Source organism: Aspergillus fischeri, genomic scaffold, assembly GCF_000149645.3.
Source record: "Aspergillus fischeri NRRL 181 1099437636265 genomic scaffold, whole genome shotgun sequence".
Lineage (NCBI taxonomy): Eukaryota > Fungi > Ascomycota > Eurotiomycetes > Eurotiales > Aspergillaceae > Aspergillus > Aspergillus fischeri.
In genome coordinates, this window is record NW_001509761.1 from 40,929 (window position 1) to 63,775 (window position 22,847).

The 22,847-nt window shown below is 46.3% G+C and overlaps 4 protein-coding genes across 4 annotated transcripts, besides 10 other annotated features; 3 read left to right on the forward strand and 1 right to left on the reverse strand.

Annotated features, from left to right (window-relative positions):
- Nucleotides 1-68: 68 nt before the first annotated feature.
- Nucleotides 69-101: a microsatellite.
- Nucleotides 102-336: 235 nt separating this feature from the next.
- Nucleotides 337-1,779: a mobile genetic element.
- A 103-nt stretch (nt 1,780-1,882) lies between these two features.
- Nucleotides 1,883-2,058: a microsatellite.
- Nucleotides 2,042-2,067: a microsatellite.
- Nucleotides 2,068-3,433: 1,366 nt separating this feature from the next.
- Nucleotides 3,434-4,060: a mobile genetic element.
- Nucleotides 4,021-4,953: a mobile genetic element.
- Nucleotides 4,954-5,189: 236 nt separating this feature from the next.
- Nucleotides 5,190-6,719: a mobile genetic element.
- Nucleotides 6,720-6,878: 159 nt separating this feature from the next.
- Nucleotides 6,879-6,911: a microsatellite.
- A 341-nt stretch (nt 6,912-7,252) lies between these two features.
- Nucleotides 7,253-8,764: a mobile genetic element.
- A 157-nt stretch (nt 8,765-8,921) lies between these two features.
- Nucleotides 8,922-8,957: a microsatellite.
- A 1,488-nt stretch (nt 8,958-10,445) lies between these two features.
- NFIA_000720 (hexose transporter protein) lies at nt 10,446-12,310 on the forward strand (the record flags this gene model as incomplete). The annotated part of the gene is made up of 9 exons (XM_001258624.1): nt 10,446-10,462; nt 10,513-10,712; nt 10,769-10,921; nt 10,975-11,087; nt 11,145-11,395; nt 11,449-11,522; nt 11,607-11,793; nt 11,847-12,023; nt 12,085-12,310. 9 exons carry the CDS (start codon nt 10,446-10,448, stop codon nt 12,308-12,310), a joined length of 1,398 nt encoding a protein of 465 aa, XP_001258625.1.
- A 508-nt stretch (nt 12,311-12,818) lies between these two features.
- On the forward strand, nt 12,819-15,518 carry NFIA_000730 (Zn(II)2Cys6 transcription factor; the record flags this gene model as incomplete). Its single annotated transcript, XM_001258625.1, has 7 exons — nt 12,819-13,675; nt 13,740-14,240; nt 14,293-14,455; nt 14,520-14,682; nt 14,736-14,974; nt 15,038-15,285; nt 15,353-15,518. The coding sequence occupies 7 exons, from the start codon at nt 12,819-12,821 to the stop codon at nt 15,516-15,518; spliced, it is 2,337 nt and encodes a 778-aa protein (XP_001258626.1).
- Nucleotides 15,519-15,685: 167 nt separating this feature from the next.
- Nucleotides 15,686-17,568, reverse strand: NFIA_000740 (putative MFS sugar transporter; the record flags this gene model as incomplete). The annotated part of the gene is made up of 8 exons (XM_001258626.1): nt 15,686-15,932; nt 15,990-16,166; nt 16,229-16,415; nt 16,478-16,551; nt 16,605-16,855; nt 16,914-17,026; nt 17,093-17,245; nt 17,310-17,568. The coding sequence occupies 8 exons, from the start codon at nt 17,566-17,568 to the stop codon at nt 15,686-15,688; spliced, it is 1,461 nt and encodes a 486-aa protein (XP_001258627.1).
- An 857-nt stretch (nt 17,569-18,425) lies between these two features.
- NFIA_000750 (glycoside hydrolase family 3 protein) lies at nt 18,426-21,285 on the forward strand (the record flags this gene model as incomplete). Its single annotated transcript, XM_001258627.1, has 6 exons — nt 18,426-18,538; nt 18,604-18,636; nt 18,696-18,751; nt 18,801-20,176; nt 20,230-21,088; nt 21,140-21,285. 6 exons carry the CDS (start codon nt 18,426-18,428, stop codon nt 21,283-21,285), a joined length of 2,583 nt encoding a protein of 860 aa, XP_001258628.1.
- Between the last annotated feature and the right edge of the window lie 1,562 nt (nt 21,286-22,847).

Here is a 22,847-nt window from a genome sequence, read left to right on the forward strand (position 1 = left end):
ATTATAAGAGTTATGTAGATAAGCATAATCTTAGTTATAACTATCTTCTTCTAGTAATAACGTAATCAACCACTGAGCGACGAATACCACTGAGCAACGAATTTTTGCCGCTTCTAATACTATTTTGAAGCTTTTCAACCACTAACATCATTAGACTTGACTATCTAGTAGCTGAATATATAGCTATATATTAGGACAATTCCTTCTAGTATATCCAATAGACCAACAGCCACTGCAGCGTGGTGGAGCCCGCTGACAAGGTATAGGTGTAGGCTTACTGACCTGCTTAATAAGAGGTATATCAAGCTGCTGAATGCGACTTTGACCTTCCTATACAGATAAAAGGATATCATTACCTAGGTTAGCATGCCTCCTTGCCTTCTTTCTCATCTTTCGCTCATTCTCAGCCCGTAGAACCTTGATTTCTTCTTGAAGAAGAAGGTTTATATTCATTGCCATTTATGCAGCCTTTTCAAGATGTTGAATATGGGATACTGGACTGCTAGAAAGCTTTCTTTTCTAAAGACTTCTCTGCAGGCTGCGGACCTTTTGATCTAGTTGCTGAGGATTCTGAGGAGTTTAAAAAGCAGATGATATAGAGCCTTCAAGAAGTAGTGGTGTTGGTGTACAGAGTTGAAAAGTAATCTTTTCAAGCACCTGGTCTTCATTAAGTAGTTTAAGACCAGCACCTGTGAAGCCACTGTGTATATTCTTCTAGATAAAGACCCTCTCACATGCAGATGGATATAGGTGTAGGAAGTCTTCCTTATTAATATGGTTGTTCCTAGCAACCATCATTCCTTCAACTAACTTCCCATATGCGTGCTTTAGTGGACTAAAAACGCCAACATCCAGTGGTTGCAGAAGGTGAGAAGTATGTGGTGGCATGCAAAGGTAGATAATTGCATTCTCCTTACAGAAAGCATCAAATTCTGCAGTCTGATGGCTAGAATGGCTATCAAGAATAAGTAATCTCTTTGCACCAGTTGAATGCTGCCTTAAGTATAGCTTAAATACCTCCTTAAGCCAGCGAAGGCCTATTATATCAGTTATCCAGCCATTATCACTCTTTATAATTAACCAGCTTTGAGGAACTGCTGGTTCTTAATACTAGGTAGCCTGTTGCTCTTTCCCCTTTAAGATAACCACTAGTAGTATATAAACCCCCTTTAAGCTTATATATTTAATTATTATAACCCATTCATAGTTCCCCTAAATGATAGTATGGGGTCTCTCACTGTAATCCACTGCAGTAATAACCTTTAAAGTTATATAGAGTCCCATTATAAAGCTAGTCTCATTAAAGTTCTAGATATCATCCTCATAGATGCTATATTCTTAAATAGCCTCATGCATAATTACAAACTACTGTTTTATTACCTTTGGATCCTCCTGCTTTGCACACTGGTATGTAATCCTCCAGTTATATCATGTGCAAAGGGCTGGATGGTGTTTAATAAACTTATATGCCCAGTTAACACCAATGGTTGCAGTAGGATCCTGTGTACGCTCATAGAGTAAGATCTGCGCCATTCCATGCAGGTACTTTGGTCAAATTAAAAAGCCCTGTTTATCTGCATCTAGTAGATGCTTGGTAAGAACTTCTTCTTCCAGGGCTATCAATTTATGGCCATTAGCACATGTTTCTGAGCGTGGTTTTCTTCCATTAAGGCGAGCGCGAATGGTAGGCTCAGGCATGCTAAAGGTCCCTGTAGTGCTTAGTACTAATTTAATTTTTTTATTCTTAATGGCTGCAATTGCCATTTGTATCCGATTTTCTTGAGATAAAGGTATTTTTAATAGTAGTGGTGATAAAACAACGCGTTGAAGAAAGGAAGTGGGTGGCGTAGGGAGAAATTTGTCGCTCGGTGGTTGATTACATTACTAGTAAGGAAGCTTATATAAAGAATAATACTTTATAATTCTTATCTATTTAATATATATTATAACCACCTCTTACTAGTAATACTAGTAAGGAAGCTTGCATAAAGAATAATAGTTTATAATTCTTATCTATTTTATATTTATTATAACCACCCCTTACTAGTAATACTAGTAATACTAGTAAGAGAGGTTAGAATAGTTAGAATATTAGTGTTATGGTCTTTTCTTCCATGCACTTCCCTTTCTAGTTTCCTTGAGGTTATACCCACCTGACATATTCCCCTAAGAGAAGTGGTTTCTTTCCGCTATGAAATCAGTGGCGTGACTTGATTAGTTGCACAGCTTGGTATTCCCCTCTTTTAGGCAGCATGAGATGCATATCTCTTGCATGGGTCCTTCAGCTGATGAGTTGTCCTTGTATTCAATTTCAAATCATTGATTACACTCAACAAGGACTTAGAAGTTTCTTAGGGAGGCTATATATTAAATAGAATGCTTCATGAAGGATTCTTGAGGGTTCCTCAAGAAACAGTCTTGCCATAATTTAACTTGGTACCTTCTTCCTTACCTGACTGACAGGCCTTCTACCCTGCACAGTAGACACCTTAACAATTAGATAACTTTATTTTTTATAAGATAAAGCCTATCTATCTAGTAATTAGTAGTAATAAATACACATGTCTTTGCATAACTCTTATAATATAATACTAATGCATTGTCACACCCTGGGATCCGTCTCTGCTGTTCTTCTGCTAGTCAACTACTTTGGGAACGGGGTGATATAGTCCCTGGACTATATCCAACACTTGCCTAAGGCCTACCGACCAGGTAGCCTAATGATGCAATGATACAATGACCTAAACAGGGTCAAGGATAATCCAAAGGTAACACAAGGTCAATGAACAGTAAAGATAGAAGCAAGGCCTATTAAGGACGTATCCTTAATAGTAAGAGAGTAGCTGACGAATTGGACTAGTGAACTTGTACTCAAGTAAGTTATTGATATTGAACGCAAGGAACTAAACTAAGAGTGCTAGATACAATGGTAATGAGCGTCCTTATATAGTTCCTTCCTTCCGGTCCCTACTTTAAACCTATTGTGAGGTCCTTTTATGGACCTTCATTCACAGTCCTGTTATGGACCGTTGCTCTTCTTGGCGTTTGGGACTGTGGATCACGTGACTTTACCGCCCTCAGTTCCTTGAGTCAGGCTGTCTGTCAGGCTCCTTGGTCTCTTTCGTGAGTCTCATCCAACCATCTCGCATCGGCTGCAGTTGTGCCATAACATGCATTACCAAAGCTCACTAGATAGGTAATTTATTCTAGCTACTAGTAACATAATCAACCACTAAGTGACGAATACCACCGAGCGATGAATTTTTGCCGCTTCTAATACTATTTTGAAGCTTTTCAACCACCAACATCATTAGACTTGACTATCTAGTAGCTGAATATATAGCTATATATTAGGATAATTCCTTCTAGTATGTCCAATAGTCCAACAGCCACTGCAGCGTGGTGGAGCCCGCTGATGAGGTATAGGTGTAGGCTCACTGACCTGCTCAACAAGAGGCATATCAAGCTGCTGAATGCGACTTTGACCTTCCTGTACTGATAAAAGGATATCATTACCTAGGTTAGCACGCCTCCTTGCCTTATTTCTCATCTTTCGCTCATTCTCAGCCCGTAGAACCTTGATTTCTTCTTGAAGAAGAAGGTTCATATTCATTGCCATTTATGCAGCCTTTTCAAGATGTTGAATATAGGATACTGGACTGCTAGAAAGCTTTCTTTTCTGAAGACTTCTCTGCAGGCTGCGGACCTTTTAATATAGTTGCTGAGGATTCTGAGGAGTTTGAAAAGCAGATGATATAGAGCCTTCAAGAAGTAGTGGTGTTGGTGTACAGAGTTGAAAAGTAATCTTTTCAAGCACCTGGTCTTCATTAAGTGGTTTAAGACCAGCACCTGCGAAGCCACTGTGTATATTCTTCTGGATAAAGACCCTCTCATGTGTAGATGGATATAGGTGTAGGAAGTCTTCCTTATTAATATGGTTGTTCCCAGCAACCATCATTCCTTTAACTAACTTCCCATATGCGCGCTTTAGTGGACCAAAAACGCCAACATCCAGTGGTTGAGAAGGTGAGAAGTATGTGGTGGCATACAAAGGCAGATAATTGCATTCTCCTTGCAGAAAGCATCAAATTCTGCAGTCTGATGGCTAGAATGGCTATCAAGAATAAGTAATCTCTTTGCACCAGTTGAATGCCGCCTTAAGTATGGCTTAAATACCTCCTTAAGCCAGCGAAGGCCTATTATATCAGTTATCCAGCCATTATCACTCTTTATAATTAACCAGCTTTGAGGAACTGCTGGTTCTTAATACCAGGTAGCCTGTTGCTCTTTCCCCTTTAAGATAACCACTAGTGGTATATAAACCCCCTTTAAGCTTATATATTTAATTATTATAACCCATTCATAGTTCCCCTAAATGATAGTATGGGGTCTCTCACTGTAATCCACTGCAGTGATAACCTTCAAAGTTATACAGAGTCCCATTGCAAAGCCAGTCTCATTAAAGTTCTAGATATCATCCTTATAGATGCCATATTCTTGAATAGCCTCATGCATAATTACAAACCACTATTTTATCACCTTTAGATCCTCCTGCTTTGCACGCTGGTATGTAATCCTCCAGTTATATCATGTGCAAAGGGCTGGATGGCGTTTAATAAACTTATATGCCCAGTTGACACCAATGGTTGCAGTAGGATCCCGTGTACGCTCATAGAGTAAGATCTGCGCCATTCCATGCAGGTACTCTGGTCAAATTAAAAAGCCCTGTTTATCTGCATCTAGCAGACGCTTGGTAAGAACTTCTTCTTCCAGGGCTGTCAATTTATGGCCATTAGCACGTGTTTCTGAGCGTGGTTTTCTTCCATTAAGGTGAGCGCGAAGGGTAGGCTTAGGCATGCTAAAGGTCTCTGCAGTGCTCAGTACTGATTTAATTTTTTTATTCTTAATAGCTGCAATTGCCATTTGTATCCGATTTTCTTGAGATAAAGGCATTTTTAATAGTAGTGGTGATAAAACAACGCGTTGAAGAAAGGAAGTGGGTGGCGTAGGGAGAAATTCGTCGCTCAGTGGTTGATTACATTAGCTATTAGTAGCTAACGTAATCCGACACCGAACGGCACACGACACCGAGCGGTACGGTCAGCTGTGGAACCCCCGAGTACTTCACATCTTTCCTACTTTTTGGGGATTTTTTCAACATATTCGATATGGCTTCAGTATCGAAGGATGAGCGAATGAAAATGGCCCTTGATGCTTGGAATAAGGGCCATTTCACATCAAAAACTGCCTGCGCTAAAGCTTTTGGCGTGCCTCCAACTACCTTTTGTGCTCGATGCAAAGGAAGACCCTCCCGCAAAGATATCCTTGCAAATTCTCGAAAACTGACCGATCTTGAAGAGCAAACTCTTAAAGATTGGATCCTTGATATGGCTGAACGTGGCTTACCTCCCCAGGTATCGAGGGTTCGATATCTTGCAGAGCGTTTATTTTCTGCACGCTCAAAAGCCTCATCGACATCACCAGCCCATGTTGGCGAGAGATGGGTTGAACGATTTGTTAAACGTCATCATGATATTCGATCAAAATATAATAAAAAATATGATTACCAACGTGCAAAATGTGAGGATCCAGAGGTTATTCAGGGGTGGTATCGATTGGTTCAAAATACTATACAAAAATATGGTATTCTTGACCATGATATCTACAATATGGATGAGACAGGATTCCAAATGGGTATTATATCGACTGCCAAAGTTATCTGTGGCTCAGAAACTCGAAATCCTAATGCCAAATCAGTCCAGCCTGGAAATCGTGAATGGATTACTGCCATTATTGCAGTAAATGCATCAGGATGGGTTCTTCCACCACAAATTATTTTGACTGGGAAAAAGCATCAAGAAGAGTGGTATCGAGCTATACCAAAGAACAAAGGCTATCGATTAAGTCTTAGTGACAATGGTTGGACCAACAACGACCTAGGTCTTGAATGGCTTACTGATGTATTTGAACCAAATACTACCTCACGAACAATCGGTCAATATCGCCTTTTAATTCTTGATGGTCACAGCAGTCATGCTACTCCTGGTTTTGATCAATTCTGTACAGACAGAAGGATTATTCCTCTATATATGCCTCCACATTCCTCTCATCTACTTCAACCTCTCGATGTCACTTGTTTTCGACCTTTAAAACACTTCTATGGGCAGAAGACCTCGAGGTTGATGGAAACGGGCGTACATCATATCGATAAAACTGAATTTCTTTCAATTTACTCATTGATTCATGAACGTGCATTTTCATCAGCCAATATTTTAAGTGGATTCAGAGCAACTGGCCTTCTTCCTTATGAACCCATGAAGGTTTTATCAAAGCTTCAGATTAAGATGAAGACACCAACACCACCTACTTCATCAAACAGCAATCGATCGTTTCACTTAGGGAAGACCCCCTCTGATCTTTATCAATTGAATCGACAAAAGCAACAGCTTCAAGAGCTTCAGAATCAAGCTTTTTATTCATTGATTGCAGAGCAGGCACTTGAAAAAGTGATAAAAGGAGCTGAGGCAGCAATGCAAAGATCGATTTTCTTAGAACAAGAGAATCATCGACTACGTACAGAAAATCAACGTCAGAAAAAGAAGAAAGAGGTGCCTCGACGCTTTATTCAAGATGGAGGCAGCTTGACGGTTGAAGAAGCACTGAAAAAGATTGAGGAGAGAGAAGAACAAGAACAGGCTTCATTATCAAGACCACGGAGGCCAATACGATGCAGTAATTGCGGTAATGAAGGCCATAATAGATTGAAATGTCCTTCTCCTTCTATCACTAGTTAGTAGTTTTCATTTTGCAATGTATTTCATTTGTACGTTTGGTAAAAAGCTTCATAATCAGTAAATATTCAGGGTTCCGCGGTTGACTGTGCCGTTTGGTGTCGTGTGCCGTTCGGTGTCGGATTACGTTACTAGTACTACTAGTTAGTATGTAATCTAATATAGTAGGTTGCCAGGTTTTTAGCCTGGTGAGCTTAGCATAAATCTTAGTAATCAACCTGGCAAGCATAATCCTAGTAATTACTGGTAACATAATCCACGGCCGAGTGACGAATACGACTGAGTGATGAATTTTCATCACACCCATGCTGTTTCTGAAGCTTTTCAACAGCAAAATATAATTAAATTAGATTATATAGTAATTAATTAAAAAGCTATTTATTAGGACAAGTTCTTATTGTATGTCCAATAGACCAACAGCCACTATAGCGCGGTGGAGCTCGCTAGCGAGGGGCAGGTGCAGACTCATTAACCTGCTCATTCCGTGGTATATCAAGCTGCTGAACGCGATTTTGACCTTCCTGTACAGATGAAAGGATATCATCACCTAGATTAGCATGCCTCCTTGCCTTCTTTCTAATCTTCCGCTCATTTTTAGCCCATAGAACCTTAATTTCTTGTTGCAGAAGAAGGTTCATATTCATCACCATTTGAGCTGCCTTTTCCAGATGTTGAATATGTGATACTGGGCTGCTAGAAAGCTTCCTTTTCTAAAGACTTCTCTGCAGGCTGCAGACCTTGTGATCTAGCTGCCAAGGATTCTGAGGTGTTTGGAAAGTAGAAGAGATTAAGCCTTTAACAAGAAGTGGTGGTGTTGGTGTATGAAGTTGAAAAGTGATCTTTTTAAGCACTTAGTCCTGATCAAATGATTTAAGACCAGCACCTGCAAAGCCACTGCATATATTCTTTTAATTAAAGACTTTTTCATGCGCAGGCGGATATAGGTGCAGAAAGTCTTCTTTATTAATATGGTTGTTTCCCATAACCATCATTCCTTCAACTAACTTCCCATATGCGCGTTTTAGCAGGCCAAAAACACCAACATCCAGTGGCTGTAGAAGGTGGGAAGTATAAGGTGGCATGCAAAGGCAAATAATTATATTTTCCTTGCAGAAAGCATTAAATTCTACAGTCTAGTGGCTAGAATAGCCATCAAGAATAAGTAATCTCTTTGCACCAGTTAAACTCTGCCGTGAGTATGGCTTAAACACCTCCTTAAGCCAGCGAAGGCCTATTATATCAGTTATCCAGCCATTGTCACTCTTTGCAATTAACTAGGTTTAAGGAACTACTAATTCTTGATACTAGGTAGCCTGTTGCTCTTTCCTCTTTAAGATAACCACTAGTGGTATAGAAACCCCCTTTGAGCTTACACATTCAATAATTATAACCCATTCACAATTCCCTTGAATAACTATACAGGGTCTCTCACTGCGATCCACTGCAGTAATAACCTTAGATGTTATACAGAGTCCCATTACAAAGCTAGTTTCATCAAAGTTCCAGATATCATCTTCATGGATGCTATGTTCCTGAATAGCTCCATGTACAGTTTCAAACCACTATTTTATAACCTTTGGATCCTCCTGCTTTGCACGCTAGTATGTAATTCTCTAATTATATCTTGCACGTAATTCAGGACAGTGTTTAACAAAGGAATAGGCCCAGTTGACTCCAAGCACTGCGGTAGAATCTTAGGAGCATTCACAAAGTAAAATCTGCGCCATTCCACGCAGAAACTCTGGCTAAATTAAAAAGCCTCACTTATCTGCATCTAGCACTCTCTTCACAAGGACCTCCTCTTCAATAGCTGTTAATTTATGGCCATTAGCGCATGTTTCTATGCGTGGTTTTGTTCCTTTAAGGCGACGGCAAAGGGTAGCCTCAGATACGCCAAATACTTCAGCAGCTTTCAATTTTGATTTAATTTTTTGCATTTTATAGGCAGAGATAGCCATTTGCATGCAATTTTCTTGGGATAAGAGCATTTTGTATGAGCATAATGAAAATCTGACGCGTTGTTGAATGTTGGTTTGAGTATTTTGATGGTTGCGACGAAAATTCGTCACTCAGTCGTATTCGTCACTCGGCCGTGGATTACGTTAACCTACTGGTAATTACTAATCCTGTACCTGGCGACCTGGTGACCTGGTGACCTGGCGACCTGTATAATCAAAAGAAGCAGGGGCAGCACCAGCTTCGACTGACCTGTTGATACTTGAGCGATACCGGTCACGGCCCTGTTGTTCATTCGCAAACGGCTCAAGCAGCCTGCAAAGCGGAAGCAGGAGTGAGTAAAAACCGCTTCGGTACCTGTTTCCTAGAGTTGCTTGTGGCTTTGTGTGATGGAAGGTTGCAGTTCCTCAAGGGAGACGCAAACATCTGCATATATTTACACACTATATATCCACACTCTGTTGACAGTCGCTAAGATCCATTAAAGAGTCTATCACCGGGAGGCTGGTTTATTAGTTGAATCTGGTATTATATAATATTGTGTGTAATATCGGTCTCATGCTGTCACCCCTGTTATGGATCCAGTCATGCTACTCGATTCTCCCCTCTATAGGACCCCGGGCAACTCGTCATGGTCAACTCATAGCAAAATGAGTTCTGTTTGCGATGGTTGAATATATGAAGATGTTGGTGCACTTTTCTCATGGCGTCCACTAGGTAGACAACTGTTCTGATATTGAGTGAAAGGCTAGCTAGCTCTGCTTGGGTGGTGTGTACGGTTCCACCCACAATGTTTGATGGCTTGTCCGGAGGTGCTGACGTCAATGACAATCATTTATTGTTCGCATCCCGCAGAATTGGTTTATATCGGTGATGCTGCTTTGGGGCCCTGCGGATTCGGGGACCGCAGTGTCCCGTCAAAGAGACCGAGTCCTCAACTGCTTTGGCTTCGATTTTAAGTGGACTGTCCAGCTTTCTGTTAACCAGAATATGCCTATCATTCTCACTATGCTAGAAATGGTCGTCTAGACACCTTTTTGGCGGAGTGGATTGATGGCTGACCTTTCTTGGCATCCTCCGCATTGTACGGGGAACATCCGGATAGCCGACATAGGAGAGGGTTTTGTTCGGTACGTTCCCCGAGAATGCTGCATGTCACTATGCTCGAAGGATACAGAGTATAAGGCGCGTTCGGCATTTCCCCGAAATTACGAGGTTGTCTCCCCGCAAGTTTCCCCAGATTGACTGTTCGGATTGAATACACAGACGTTCCGGCGATGAATGGTGATTGATAAATCCCCAAGATGTAGGACGTTTGGGGGGTTCGAGTCATCTCAATTGTCGACAATAGTCATCCTCCAAATATGTCTCCCAACGTCAAATGGACTGATGTGGCAAGTGAGTGCTGCATGAGCGAGTGGCCACAGCGGCGGCAATATTGACTATTGACTCTTCGCTCCAGATAACACCCACCCCATCTGGTACAAAGATGCGGGCTTGCGTCGTAACGTAGCCTTGGGGCTTGGTCTTTGCCTTGTAATTGCTACAAATGTGAGTCATCTCGTCTGCTGTTTGAAAGTTGACGCTGATAATCGTTGCAGGGATGTTAGTAATGGCAGGATTACTTAGGTGATTGCCAAGTACTGAACTGATCGATCTGTATTAGACCAAGCGAGCCTTCTCACTGGATTCCAGGCAATGCCTTCATGGCAAAAGTATGTTCACCCTTGCTGATTCGTTGTGGCCTCGAGTTTGACTTTGCCAGATACTTCAAGAGCCCTACTGGCGCTCTGCTGGGTATCTATGCTGCCTCTTATTTTTTACCCTCGATCTTTACTGCATTCATTGGCGACGTCATTTCCACCAAAATGGGCCGTCGATGGTGTATCATTATTGCAAATATCATCATTACCATCGGCTGCCTTGTCAATACATTTGCCAGCTCTATCGGCATGTGGTGCGGCGGTATTTTGTTCTCTTCCCCTCGTTGCATCGGTCTCCCGGTTGACCAGTGTCTTCAGGTCGTGCTATTATTGGAGCTGGCGTTGGTATAGTGAAGGTTGCGGCTCCTGTATTGATCCAAGAGATTTCCCATCCTCGGCTTCGACCTATTCTTGGCTCCTGCTACCAAACGTTCGCATACATCGGAAGCTTCTTCGCCGCTATCATAACTTGTGACTCACCCAAACCTACCTGAACCACGTTCTCAGCTAACCCATGATGCTAGTTGTTGGCCTGTATGTCCCCGGTGACTGGGGTTGGCGATTCCCTTCTCTTCTCCAGGTAATCGGTCCAGTTGCGGTTATCATTGTGACTATACTTTGCCCTGAATCCCCACGGGTGAGCTTACCCTCTAAGACAAAGTTGAAATCCCCATCTACTTACATGGTTGTCCAGTGGCTCATAAAGAACGGTCGCGAGGAGGAGGCCGTCGGTGTTCTTGCCAGTCTGCATGCCAACGGTGACAAGGAGGACGCCCTGGTCCAACTCGAGATGAAGGAAATTCGGACCGCTATCGAACGTGAGGTCGTCCAGCGGAAAGCGAGTTTCTTAGACTTCCTGCGGACACGTGGAAACAGGAGACGTCTGGCCGTGATTGTAGCTTTGGCATGCTCTCTGAACTGGATGGGTAATGGTATCATCAGCTAGTAAGCTGGATACTTCACCGCGTGCACGGACAGTTTAGCTAATGCTGCGATAGTTTCTTATCGCCAATTCTCAAATCGGTTGGCATCACCTCTGCAGTCCAAATCACATTGATCAACTCTGGGCTTGGTAAGGCTCGACGGTCTCTTTTTTTCCCCTGCAACCTCAATCATCAAAAGACAGACTGGGTACAAATAGCTGACTACCCTACAGCCCTTTGGAATCTAATCCTTGCTGGCAGCGCTGCAGTGTACTGTGACAAGGCTGGACGTCGACCTCTGTTCCTGACATCAGTTGCGGGGATGTTATGCTCCTATGTTGTTGTTATGGGTTTATCTGCCGGCTTCGCCAACACCAAACAGTCCTCACTGGGTATTGCTGTGATCCCTTTTCTATTTATGTGAGCTGTCCTTAACTCCAAGAGTGAAGAACCCGCTGACCGTTCCAACACAGCTATTTCGGGTTTTATGACATGGCATTTACTCCTCTTCCAATCGCATACACTGTTGAGATTCTGCCCTTTACCATCCGGTCCAAAGGAATGGCGCTCTTCACGAGTACCGCTACGTTGGGCAACGCGTTCAACCAATTCGTCAATCCGATTGCGCTCAAAGCCATCTCATGGCGATAGTGAGTGGCTTAGTTCCATCCGAGTTGATTGCTGCCCATACACTGACTCTTGTATGCTTAGTTACGCGGTGTATATTGCCATTTTGGTGTTCTACTTTTGTTTCATCTTCTTCATGTTCCCCGAGACTAAACGTCTCTCAGCTGAAGATGCAGCAAGGGTTTTCGACTACAACAGGAAGGGCGCTGCCCTGGACAAGACAAGTGATGATGTTGAGCATGGCGCTGTCAGTCCCGACAACGAGAAGCAAGAATCTGAGTCCGTCATTGAAGTCAAGGACAGGATTTGAGAGAGTGATGCATCACAAGGATGTGGTCATGGTGAGATAAGGGTACCATATCATACTCGTCCATTATCAAGGAAACCACGCGTACTGTGGCTTCCTTGAATTTACATTCACAATGTACTATTCTTCCAAACGCACTGCAAAGTATCTTTTTAGATGTTACTGATGATGTTGTCTGATGTATGGTACTTTCATTATTCACACATATCATAGTCTCAAGAGAACAACAAACAGACAACAGGAAGCATGAATATACAAGGATCTTATAGTTAGTAGCTACTACTCCAGCATGTTGGTAGTTATGTCTTGGAATTACATAATCAACCAGTATCCCCCGCAAATTCAGCTGATTTCAGCGGGGTTCCATTACTAACAGTAGGCTCAGTAGCCAATGAACACCAGTGCCATTCGTCTGTAAAGTTTATCCTTCGTTTGACTAGGTTATTAGGTTGATGAAAGCCCTCCCATAAGTTGACTCTGCAAAGATCTCCCAACTCAACCGCACAGCATCATGACGCCAAGTCCACGTGCAGTCTCTGCAGGTTCACCCTCGCGGGGCCACAACAGTCTTGATCGTGTAGATCGTCGCAACTCGACGGCAGCTGTCCACAAGAGGCAGTATCAGAAACAGCGAACGCAGCGCGCCACATACGCCTGTGAGCGATGTCGTCTCAAAAAGCTTCGATGTACGGGTGGCCACCCTTGCGGCGCCTGTCGCCGAGCTGAGATCGAGTGCGACTTTGGCGATCGGGGATTGGATTGGCAGCAGAGTATCTCCCTTACAAACCAGCGACTCTTGCAACTCGAGAAGACTGTCATGGAGTTGGTGTCCAGTCTGAGCCATCTGACCCATCCACAGCAAGCAGCACTCCCGCAATCACCTTTTCCACATGCAGGGCAAATCATCTCAGTCACATCAGCTAATTCGGCAGATTCCTTTCACCATGCCTCTGCATCCGGGCGGGCACTTAATGTGCATGAAGTCAACAACAGCCCTTCTCCCCAGATTACACGAACTGTGGGGCCTCCAGATTCGTTCCCTGCGCGGACCAACTTCGCGGAACCCACTCAAAGCCAAGGGATAAGTGCGACACCAGAACGTATATGCACCTCGCCGGTCCACCCCGGAGACTCAGAGGGACTCGATTCACGCTGGGCCGCCCTGCAGAACAACTCAGCTCCGTTCCCCCCGTTGATGGCCCACCCAACTGTGTGGTCAGGGGAGCCAGCAAAGACCATTCCAGCTGGAGATTCGAATGCTCAGTTCGCTCTCGGCATGACACACTATGAAGCCAAGGTCGACTTACAGAGTGAACCAGTTTCGGGGGGAATTGTCGATAAGCGGGTGGCAAGAGCGCTCTTCTCCTTGTAAGTCCTGGGTTGCTCAATTCAATTCATCAGGTCGCAGCGGACTCACCGAGAGATAACCCAGGTTCTTCCAGAAATGTCACCCGTTATTTCCGCTACTTGAGCCATGCAAGGACCTTGACAGACATTTCGATCATATCCGATCATCAGCGCCATTCCTCTTCACCGCAATCCTGGCAATTGCGGGTCGTTACTATACCGCTTATGGGGACAAGCAATCCAGCAGGTCAAGTCTGCTACCCATTGCCGGTAGCGCCCTCGCAGCCCTCGCAGACCTCGCCTGTGCGCACCTCGGATTTGTCCTCTTGCGTAAACAACACCAGTTGTCTGACGTGCAGGCTACATTACTACTTGCTGTGTGGATTCCGCGAGGCGGAGGCCAATTCGCGGACCAGTGGATGTTGACAGGGCTGTGTACTCGCCTGGCGTACCGTATCGGTGTACCCGATTCGTTTGGCTGCCCGGCAATTATCCGTCTCTTGAGTTCATCTGACCTCGACCCTAACGATATCGGCGAGGCGAACAGTGTCTTGCCCCAGTGGCACACCTGGTTGATCATTAACCAGTAATCCGATCTCTCTACTGATGTTTGACCCCTGATTAACCCCTGTTCCTAGGTATGACATATGGCTCAGCCTTGGATTTGGTCGTCCCCACCCAATGCCAGTTGTCCAACCCTCTCCCCGACAGTATCTCGCCGTTGTACGCAAGCTGGGGCCCTCAGCCCAGGTCGATTCGGAAGCTGCGACATACGTCACTAGCCTGGCAGAACTTTCCGCCGTAAGCTATCCATTCTTGACTCCTGTTACATCCACTTAACAAAGAGCTAAACCGTGTTGCTAAGGTCGCAGCGGATCTGGTTTCTGGTCTGCGCACAGCTCGCTTACCCCCGACGCCGCGCCAAAATATACGCCAGCCCGCTGCCACAGCATGGTCTAAAATCTCATCTCTTCTATCCGACCTAAACCCGCGGTTGGACGAATGGCAACGTCAATGGACCTGGGCCGGTGAGCCTTGCGAGTATTTCCATGCGCTGCATTGATGCTTACATGCTATCTAGGTTCCTATGATGCCGTCATGCTTGGCAGGTACAGCGACCTGGTCAAGATCTACGGTGAACATACGCGCTTATGCTTGAACTCTCTTTCGCTTAACCTCATTACCGCTAATGCTACTGCGAACTCGGAGAACCATGTAACGATCTCCTGTTTGGAAAACGCTTGTGAGGCAGCTGTAGCCCTGGTGCAGTACTACGTCAAGTCTTCCGATTCAGAGCCAATCGTTCGATATGGTGGAGATGTGAGTTTCTGCTAGCTGCTGTTTGTGTGTCATCGCTAATGGAGTGTTCTCATCCATCTATAGTATCTGGTTCTGATACTTGGCCAAGCTGCAATGTTCCTCGTCCGAGTACTTGTCGCTCGACTCGAGCAGCCCTTGCCAGTAGACCGACGTGTCTTGGCGCATCATCTCAAGACCGCCATCGAGCTCTTGGAGTCTAATGACATGTCCACAACCGGTATTTGTGGCTGGGTGGCCCAGCTGAGTCGCGAGCTGGCTCGCTACGCGGGACTTGCGTTTGACTCTGGTGAAGGTGATCCGACAGATGCCAAGTACGTCCCCACTTCTCACGGCTTGATGAGTTTCTGGCAGTTGCCTTCTGACGCGGCATTTGAACAGCTTGACTGGGCTAGATCCTAGCCTTCCAGAAATCCAATGGGACTTTGATATCTGCGCCTTACTGGGCCAGAACATCCCGGCCGGAGAGACAGGTCTCGACCTCGGCCATTGCTTCGATTTTGCCCAATCTTTCTTTCCTCCACCCACGGATCCGGGGGGTCTATAAAGCAAACTCTGTACCGTATCCTCTGAAGGGTGAAAGGAAGGTGCCGTCTTGTACATTGTTGATGGAGTGGATGTCAGAACAGATATTTTAATACTAATGTTCCATTCGATTCAGATTGTATTTGTTTACCCATGACTATAGTTTGCAATTGCATCGACTTTGCATTCCTAGACGTTCTCTCTATGAGAGCAGCTCCCCTTCAATTTAGAAGCCTCGTCTTCCCCGCGGTGCGCATACCCATCGGCAGCGCGCTTCTCCACTTCGCGCAGTGCGAGCTCATTTAGCTTCTCTATCTCGTCATCACGCTTATCAAATATCATGGAGACTTCTTCTATGGTATGATGCTTGGTCTCAGGATACATGAAATACGCGAAGACCAGGTAGAACAACAGAATGGCGATATACACAGCGTAACTGCCCAGAGTAAGCTTCCCTTGTCTTCTTCTATTATAGATAATGGGATATACTTACTATTTCCATTCGAGGGCCTGCAGAGCAATGGGATTCACAAATTGATTGAACGAGTTCGCCATGGTTCCCACAGACGTGAACAAGGCAAGGCCCTTGGTGCGTAGTCCGAAAGGCAGGATCTCGGCTGTGTATGGAACCGGTAGCGGTGTCCAGGCGATGTCGTAAAAGCCATAGTATCTCGGAAACCAGGTCAGCTTTCCTTGGTCCCTTCGACGGCGTTGGATGCGGGCATGACTCACAGGAAAATGGACGGAACTACGGCAATGCTCATAGCGTGGCTCCCTGTTGTAGCGAAACCAGCGGAGAAGCCCATGATGAGGGCGTAAGAAACGAGCATACCGATAATGGAGACGAGGAAAAGTGGACGACGACCGAAACGTTCAACATTCAACGCGGCGCCGAATGCCAGGATGAGGTTCCAGATCGCTAGGCCAGCCCATATCAGTCTATATGCGCCCGCTAATCCTGTTGTTCAGCCTCGCACTTACCGAGCCCCGATGTGAGAAGCGTTATTTGGACTGGAGACGTTATCCCGATAGAGTGGAGTACAGGGGTCAGATAGCTGCAGTGCAAAAGGTCAACACAGACATGACAAGTGCCAGCAGACAGACTTACTAGGAGACAATGCCATTGCCGACCCAGTTGGTACCTACACAAAGAGACAAGAGTACAACAAGACGCCGTCGATTCCCCGCTGTCATGAAGAAGTCTCGATAGGACGCATGGTGCCCAACTCGTTCTTTCTCCAGTACCATTTGGATCTCAGCCAATTCCCATTGGACGAGAGGGTCGTCGAGAACACCATTGGCGTGATACTTGCTCAATATCGCCGAGGCTTCCGCGATTCGGTCCTTGGACACGAGCCACTGAAGTCCAGGTGGATTAGCCAAGAAACTGTCACACAATGTGGGAGTCGTGACTCACTCTTGGAGATTCCGGGCAGCTTATCAATGTAACCAGGACAAATAAAGGTCCTACGACTTGGACAATCGAAGGTGTCCGCCATGACCAGTCGCCTGGGATATAGAGAGCCGCGACTGTGGGAAGAGCTCTAATTCAGCACAGGGTCGTTGATGAGGCAGGGCTAAAACGAGGTCACCCACAACAAAGCAACGCTGATAGCAGAGCGCCAAAGTAGAAGAAAGGATAGTAGCAGGAAGCCAACATCGGTCGTAATCGAGGGTGGGCGATCTCCTGAATGAGCGCTGGAGCGGCCACCTTGGCGAGACCACCACCTCCGCCAATGATGGCGCGACCTGAACGAGTTTCGAGTTTCAGAACATAATCCCAAAGGCACCAAAGGGGGGGACGGATAATTACCAGCAACCCACATCCCGGCACTATTAGCAAAGGCGTTAATGAAACCACCGGCAAGGACAATGAAAGATCCCAGAGCCAGGGTGATTCTGCGCCCGAAGCGCTGAGATAGGAAATCACCAAGGTAAGCCGTCACAATTGATGGGAGGTACAAAGATGCAGCATAAAGTCCCAAGATTGTGCCTTTCGGGTGGTCAAAAAACTCGTTCCAGGAGGTAACAGCCTGTAACCCGTTGAGGAGGCCAGCATCATCTAGCATCATTTGAGTAAGCGGGTGACGCACAACACTATTCGACAATCTACTCACAGCCCTATGTACATGTCTTAGCTTGTGTATATATCAGAGACAGAGAATCGATACCCACCAGGTAGTAAATTACAACACACAGCCCAAGACTTAGGAAGCAGTGTCAGCGAGCATGCCAGAGTTGAGTTGTTGTCACCAGCTGTACTGGACTTACCAGTGTGCAATGTTCGCCTTGAGAGCAGGGTCCTTGTACCAGTGTTCATTGGTATTGTCTAGTAGAGGGTATCAGTGAGTAGCGCATGGAGCAGCTTGCTGGCGAAGGTCCTTACTGGGTATGTTTTGAAGCATGTGTGTTTGCTGCATCATAACAGGGCCGCGAGGGACGGTTACATCAGCCTGGGCAGTTGCGAGATTGAGATGTCTGATGGGAGATCTTAAAGTAGACTAGGATTAAGGAGGGCGAGAAGGGGACGAAATCCGGGGTAAATTGCCGGGACTTTAAAAAATTCTGGGGAAAAATGGGGAGCCATGTAGATGGATTAATTGAAAAGAAAATTTGGCTGGAGTAGATCACGACTTACCAGTTTCTTGGGACCGGGGAAGATCCGAGAGAATGTCAGCCAACTATACGCCAGACAGAATCCCCACCCCGGGGAGTCTCCGGCCGGGGTAAAAATGAAAACTAATGCATGGTCACTGGGCTTGGCGCGCAGTGGCCAGGTAGTTAAATTCGTGGTATTAATGGAGCAGCGCCTCATTACAACAGTCGAATACATATCGATAAGCGCCTCATTCTGAATGCTCGTCTGCTATAGTGCGAGGCTTTCCTGACTACCAATCGCATCTTGTTCCAAAGCGGGGGAGATATCGCAATGGCGAACAAGGGAATGGATAGGTCATTCATGACCGCTTCTGCTGAAGATCTGGTCCAAAGTATGTCCCTGACGGAGAAGGTGTCGCTTCTTTCCGGCGAAGATTGGTGGAGGTAAGGGGGATTACGTCCCATCATTCAAGAGTATACGGTGCTGATTCAACTGACAAACATCGCAGGACCACGGCCGTGCCCAGACTCAACATCCCTTCGTAAGTTTCTTTCACGACGGACGTGTCCGGAGCGGCTTTACTGACAAGTGTCCCTCCAGCATTAAGCTCACCGATGGACCCAACGGCGCCCGAGGGCAATCTTTCTTCAAAATGAGTAAGTGGCGAAACGCTGGGAAGATTGCTGAAACTAATCTTACTGTGAGCCCCCGCCGTCGTTCTTCCTAATGCTACCGGCTTGGCCGCTACATTCTCTCCCACCCTCCCCGCCGAAGCCGCTCGCCTACTGGCCGCCGAGACCAAAGCACGAGGCGCTGTCTGCCTATTGGCCCCGACCATTAATATCTGCCGAAGTCCTCTTGGAGGGAGGACCTTTGAGTCATTTGGGGAAGATCCGACCCTCAGCGGTATCATGGCTGCCAAGTATGTCAATGCCCTCCAGGAGGAAGGGATCAGCGCAGCGATCAAGCACTTCGTCGCCAATGACCAGGAGCATGAACGAATGGGTCAAGACTCCATCATTGCTCCCAGAGCGCTTCGCGAGATTTATCTTCGGCCATTTCACATTGCTCAAGCTTTGGCCAAGCCTTGGTCATACATGACCTCGTACAACAAGCTCAACGGCACCCATTGCTCCGAGCATGACTGGCTGTTGAGAGGACTTCTCCGAACCGAATGGGGGTTTGACGGACTCGTCATGTCCGACTGGATGGGAACATATTCTGTCGCCGAGGCGATCAACGCTGGGCTTGATTTGGAGATGCCTGGGAAGCCCCGATGGCGTCAACTGCCGCTAGTCCGGCAGTTGGTTAATGCTCACAAAATCTCGCCGGCGACAATCGACGAGCGGGTGATAGCCATCTTGAAATGGGTCCAAAAGCTTGTCGTGCTCAACCCTGACACTGTTTACGGGCGCGATGACTCGGTAGAATGGACGCGAACGGAAGACCAGGCGACAGACGCGGCGCTGATACGGCGTATCGGCAACGAGGCTACCGTAATGCTGAAGAACGAATCGTCAGTGCTCCCTATCCGACGTGGCAAAGTAGCAGTCATTGGTCCCAACGCCAAGAATGCTGTCATTACAGGCGGCGGCAGTGCGAGGCTTCGACCAGCCTGGTGTGTCACACCATGGCAGGGATTAGTTGACAACAGACCTGACGAAGTGGATTTACGATACACCCTGGGCTGCAAGGGCTCCAAATTCCTGCCCGTCTTTGGTGAGGAGTTTACCAGCATGGATGGTACCACCCGCGGTTTTGATATGCTTCACTACGCTCTTGTCGACGGCAAGCAGGCCAGCCAGCCAGCCGTCTCTGAGGTCTGGACCAACTCAGACATCATGCTCGCTGACTTTAGCCACCCAGACCTGGGCGATGATTACTTCACCGAGATCCGAGCCTTGTTCACCGCACCGATCACCGGTGATTGGCAATTCGAGATCAGCGTCACTGGTCAAGCTTGGGTTTATATCGACGACAGACTATTGGCCGATTTATCGAAAGAGCAGAAGCGGACCTCATCATTCTTTGGAAACGGCGGCAATGGTACTGTTATTACGTTTTCGGTTACTAAAGGCAAGGTCTGTAATGAATCGTTCCCCGTCTATCGTACGAGTCACTCACGTTCAATCAGGTCTACAAATTCCGTCTCTTGCACGACTCCAGAAAACCGCCACTAGCTCCAGGTCAGGACAGCCAGCCATTGCAGCTCATTGGCATGAAACTTGGCTCCTTCCCCGCTATCAATGAGGACCAAACGATAGATGAGGCCGTAGAGCTCGCCAAAGAGTCTGACATCGCCTTGTTGGTGGTTGGGTTAGACCAGGATTGGGAGTCGGAGAGCTATGATCGACCAGACTTATCTCTCCCTCTCCGTATGAACGACCTCATCCGTCGCGTCGCGACCGAAGCACCAGACACCAAAAAGGTCGTCATCTTGCAGACAGGTTCCGCCGTATCCATGCCATGGCTGGAACATGTCGACGCCGTCTTGTGGCCCTGGTACGGCGGGAACGAGGCTGGAAATGCCATCGCTGATATCGTATACGGAACGGTCAACCCTTCCGGACGATTGCCCATCACCTTGCCGAAACGGGAGCTCGACATTGCGGCAAACCTCAACTTTAAGTCGGCACGAACCAAGACCTACTACGAGGAAGGGATCTGGGTCGGCTACCGTCACTTCAACGCCCGGGGCATCGAACCCATGTATCCGTTCGGTCACGGCCTATCATATACTACCTTTGATTATTCTGACCTCACCGTTGCGCCGTCCGCATCATCTTCCCCTGACTCATGGCGCATCTCTGTTTCTGCCAGAGTCACCAATACTGGCACAGTACCTGGTGCTCATTCCGTCCACTTCTACACTAGCCCGCCCCCACCAACAATGACTTCCCTCACGCATCCGGATGTCACTCTGCAAGCGTTCGCAAAGACCGCTGTACTTCTACCCGGTCAGTCCGAGACAGTCACCGTGGAGATGGACAAATGTAAGTATACTGAGACCTGACGGCTTTGTTACTCGCTAACCATTAGAGCAGTCGCTATCTCCCACTGGGATGAACTGACATCGACATGGCAAGCCGAGCCCGGGCAATGGCACGTCAAGATAGGAAGGGATGCACAAACCATGTGCATTGAAGCTCCGTTCAACGTCTCTCCAGGCTTTAAGTGGCACGGGTTATAGTTTCGGCGTATCATGTTCTGCAAAGGCGATATATAAAATAAATGAGATATCTTGTGGCGCAAGCAGAGGGTACTGCAAGACGAATGACATCTCATCGCCTGGTGATACTGGTCAGCGACGATTGTACTAGGTCAACCAGGCGGCAAATTTAATATCTACGACATCAGGGCTATTACGTGGGAAACAGTGGAATCGAGTTGCATTGTTCGGACTGTGTGGTTGGATGTAGGTTCTTTTGTAAACACATCACAGAATAACGATAGATATAAGTCCAGGTGGCATGTAGCAAATGCTACTTCATAGCTCTGTGAGTAGAGCCTTGTCTCTTTCTACTTTAGTAAATAACCTCTCGTCAACATAAATAAAAGCTGTATCTAGTCTAAAGTAAGGATTTGTGAACAGACTCTATCTTAGTAGTGAATTAGTGGATTGTAAATAACAGTATACAGAGCTTACCTTACACACTTTCCATAAGAATAGCAGCTATGAGAAGAAAATCTGACATTAAAGTTTGAAAACAAAAGTTAAGAGATCTGAAATTAGATTCAAGACAACATAGAGTCTATAGAGTGGGAAGCAAAGCAACTAGGGGCAACATGAATAACTAGCTACACGGAAAATGCCCCAATCATAGTCACTATCAGATTCCATCTCTGGATCTTGTATCCTTGAACCTTCACAACGGATTTGGTATTTGAGGGGGTTAGAGAGTAGGATAGATTGCTTGGTGCCCTCGACCTTTCTCGACAGTGAACAGTGAGGACGCATACTAGGACTGTTCCGGATTATCAGTGTGATTAAGGTGTAGACTCCTTTGCCTATTGTATGGTCAAGATCAGTCCATACTAGATGGGGCATTCATTTCAGCCGCTGCCTAGTTAGCCAATGCTCAGAGAGTCATGGTAGGTATGAATATTACCTAGTGGTTGTTGTCGAGACAGGGGAAAATAAAGCTAGACCCGTCGGATGCAACTCCGGAAATGATGGCGTCTGTATGACCTGCTGCTTTGCAGATAGCCTGGACCATGGCTTTTCTTAATTAATATCTTAGTCGATATTCCGCTTGCCACAATAACTCCCACATATAGGCTAAACACCGAAACTGTCCCAAGGATGACTGATATACGCTTGGATCCCGCCACAACGACAAGGTTTGATCGTAGCTCTTCAAAATTATACCACGACGCGTAGTCAACGTTGCCGGTAGCGATGAAGAGTATGGCAGATTGCTTCATCACCACACTTATGGTCGTGTCAAGGGTAAGCTTCAGTTGGTTCGGAGCCTTTATGTCCTGACGCTCGGCCATGAGGCAGCAGAACATGGGAGCGTCCAGCCTCATGCGACGTGCGGTCCAGTTTCCAAAAACTGCACCGAGAGCTTCCTCAATCCATCTCATTGGCTGAACTGTGTATCCTTTGTTAGAAGTACACCGGTGAGTTGGAGAATGACTCTTACGAAGCCTGGAAGGGAGGTCGTAACGCTCTTTAACGATGGAACAAAGTCCCCTATAGCTGGCCAGGAAGTGAGTCCAAAGGTCTCCCAAACGGTTTTACAATCCATT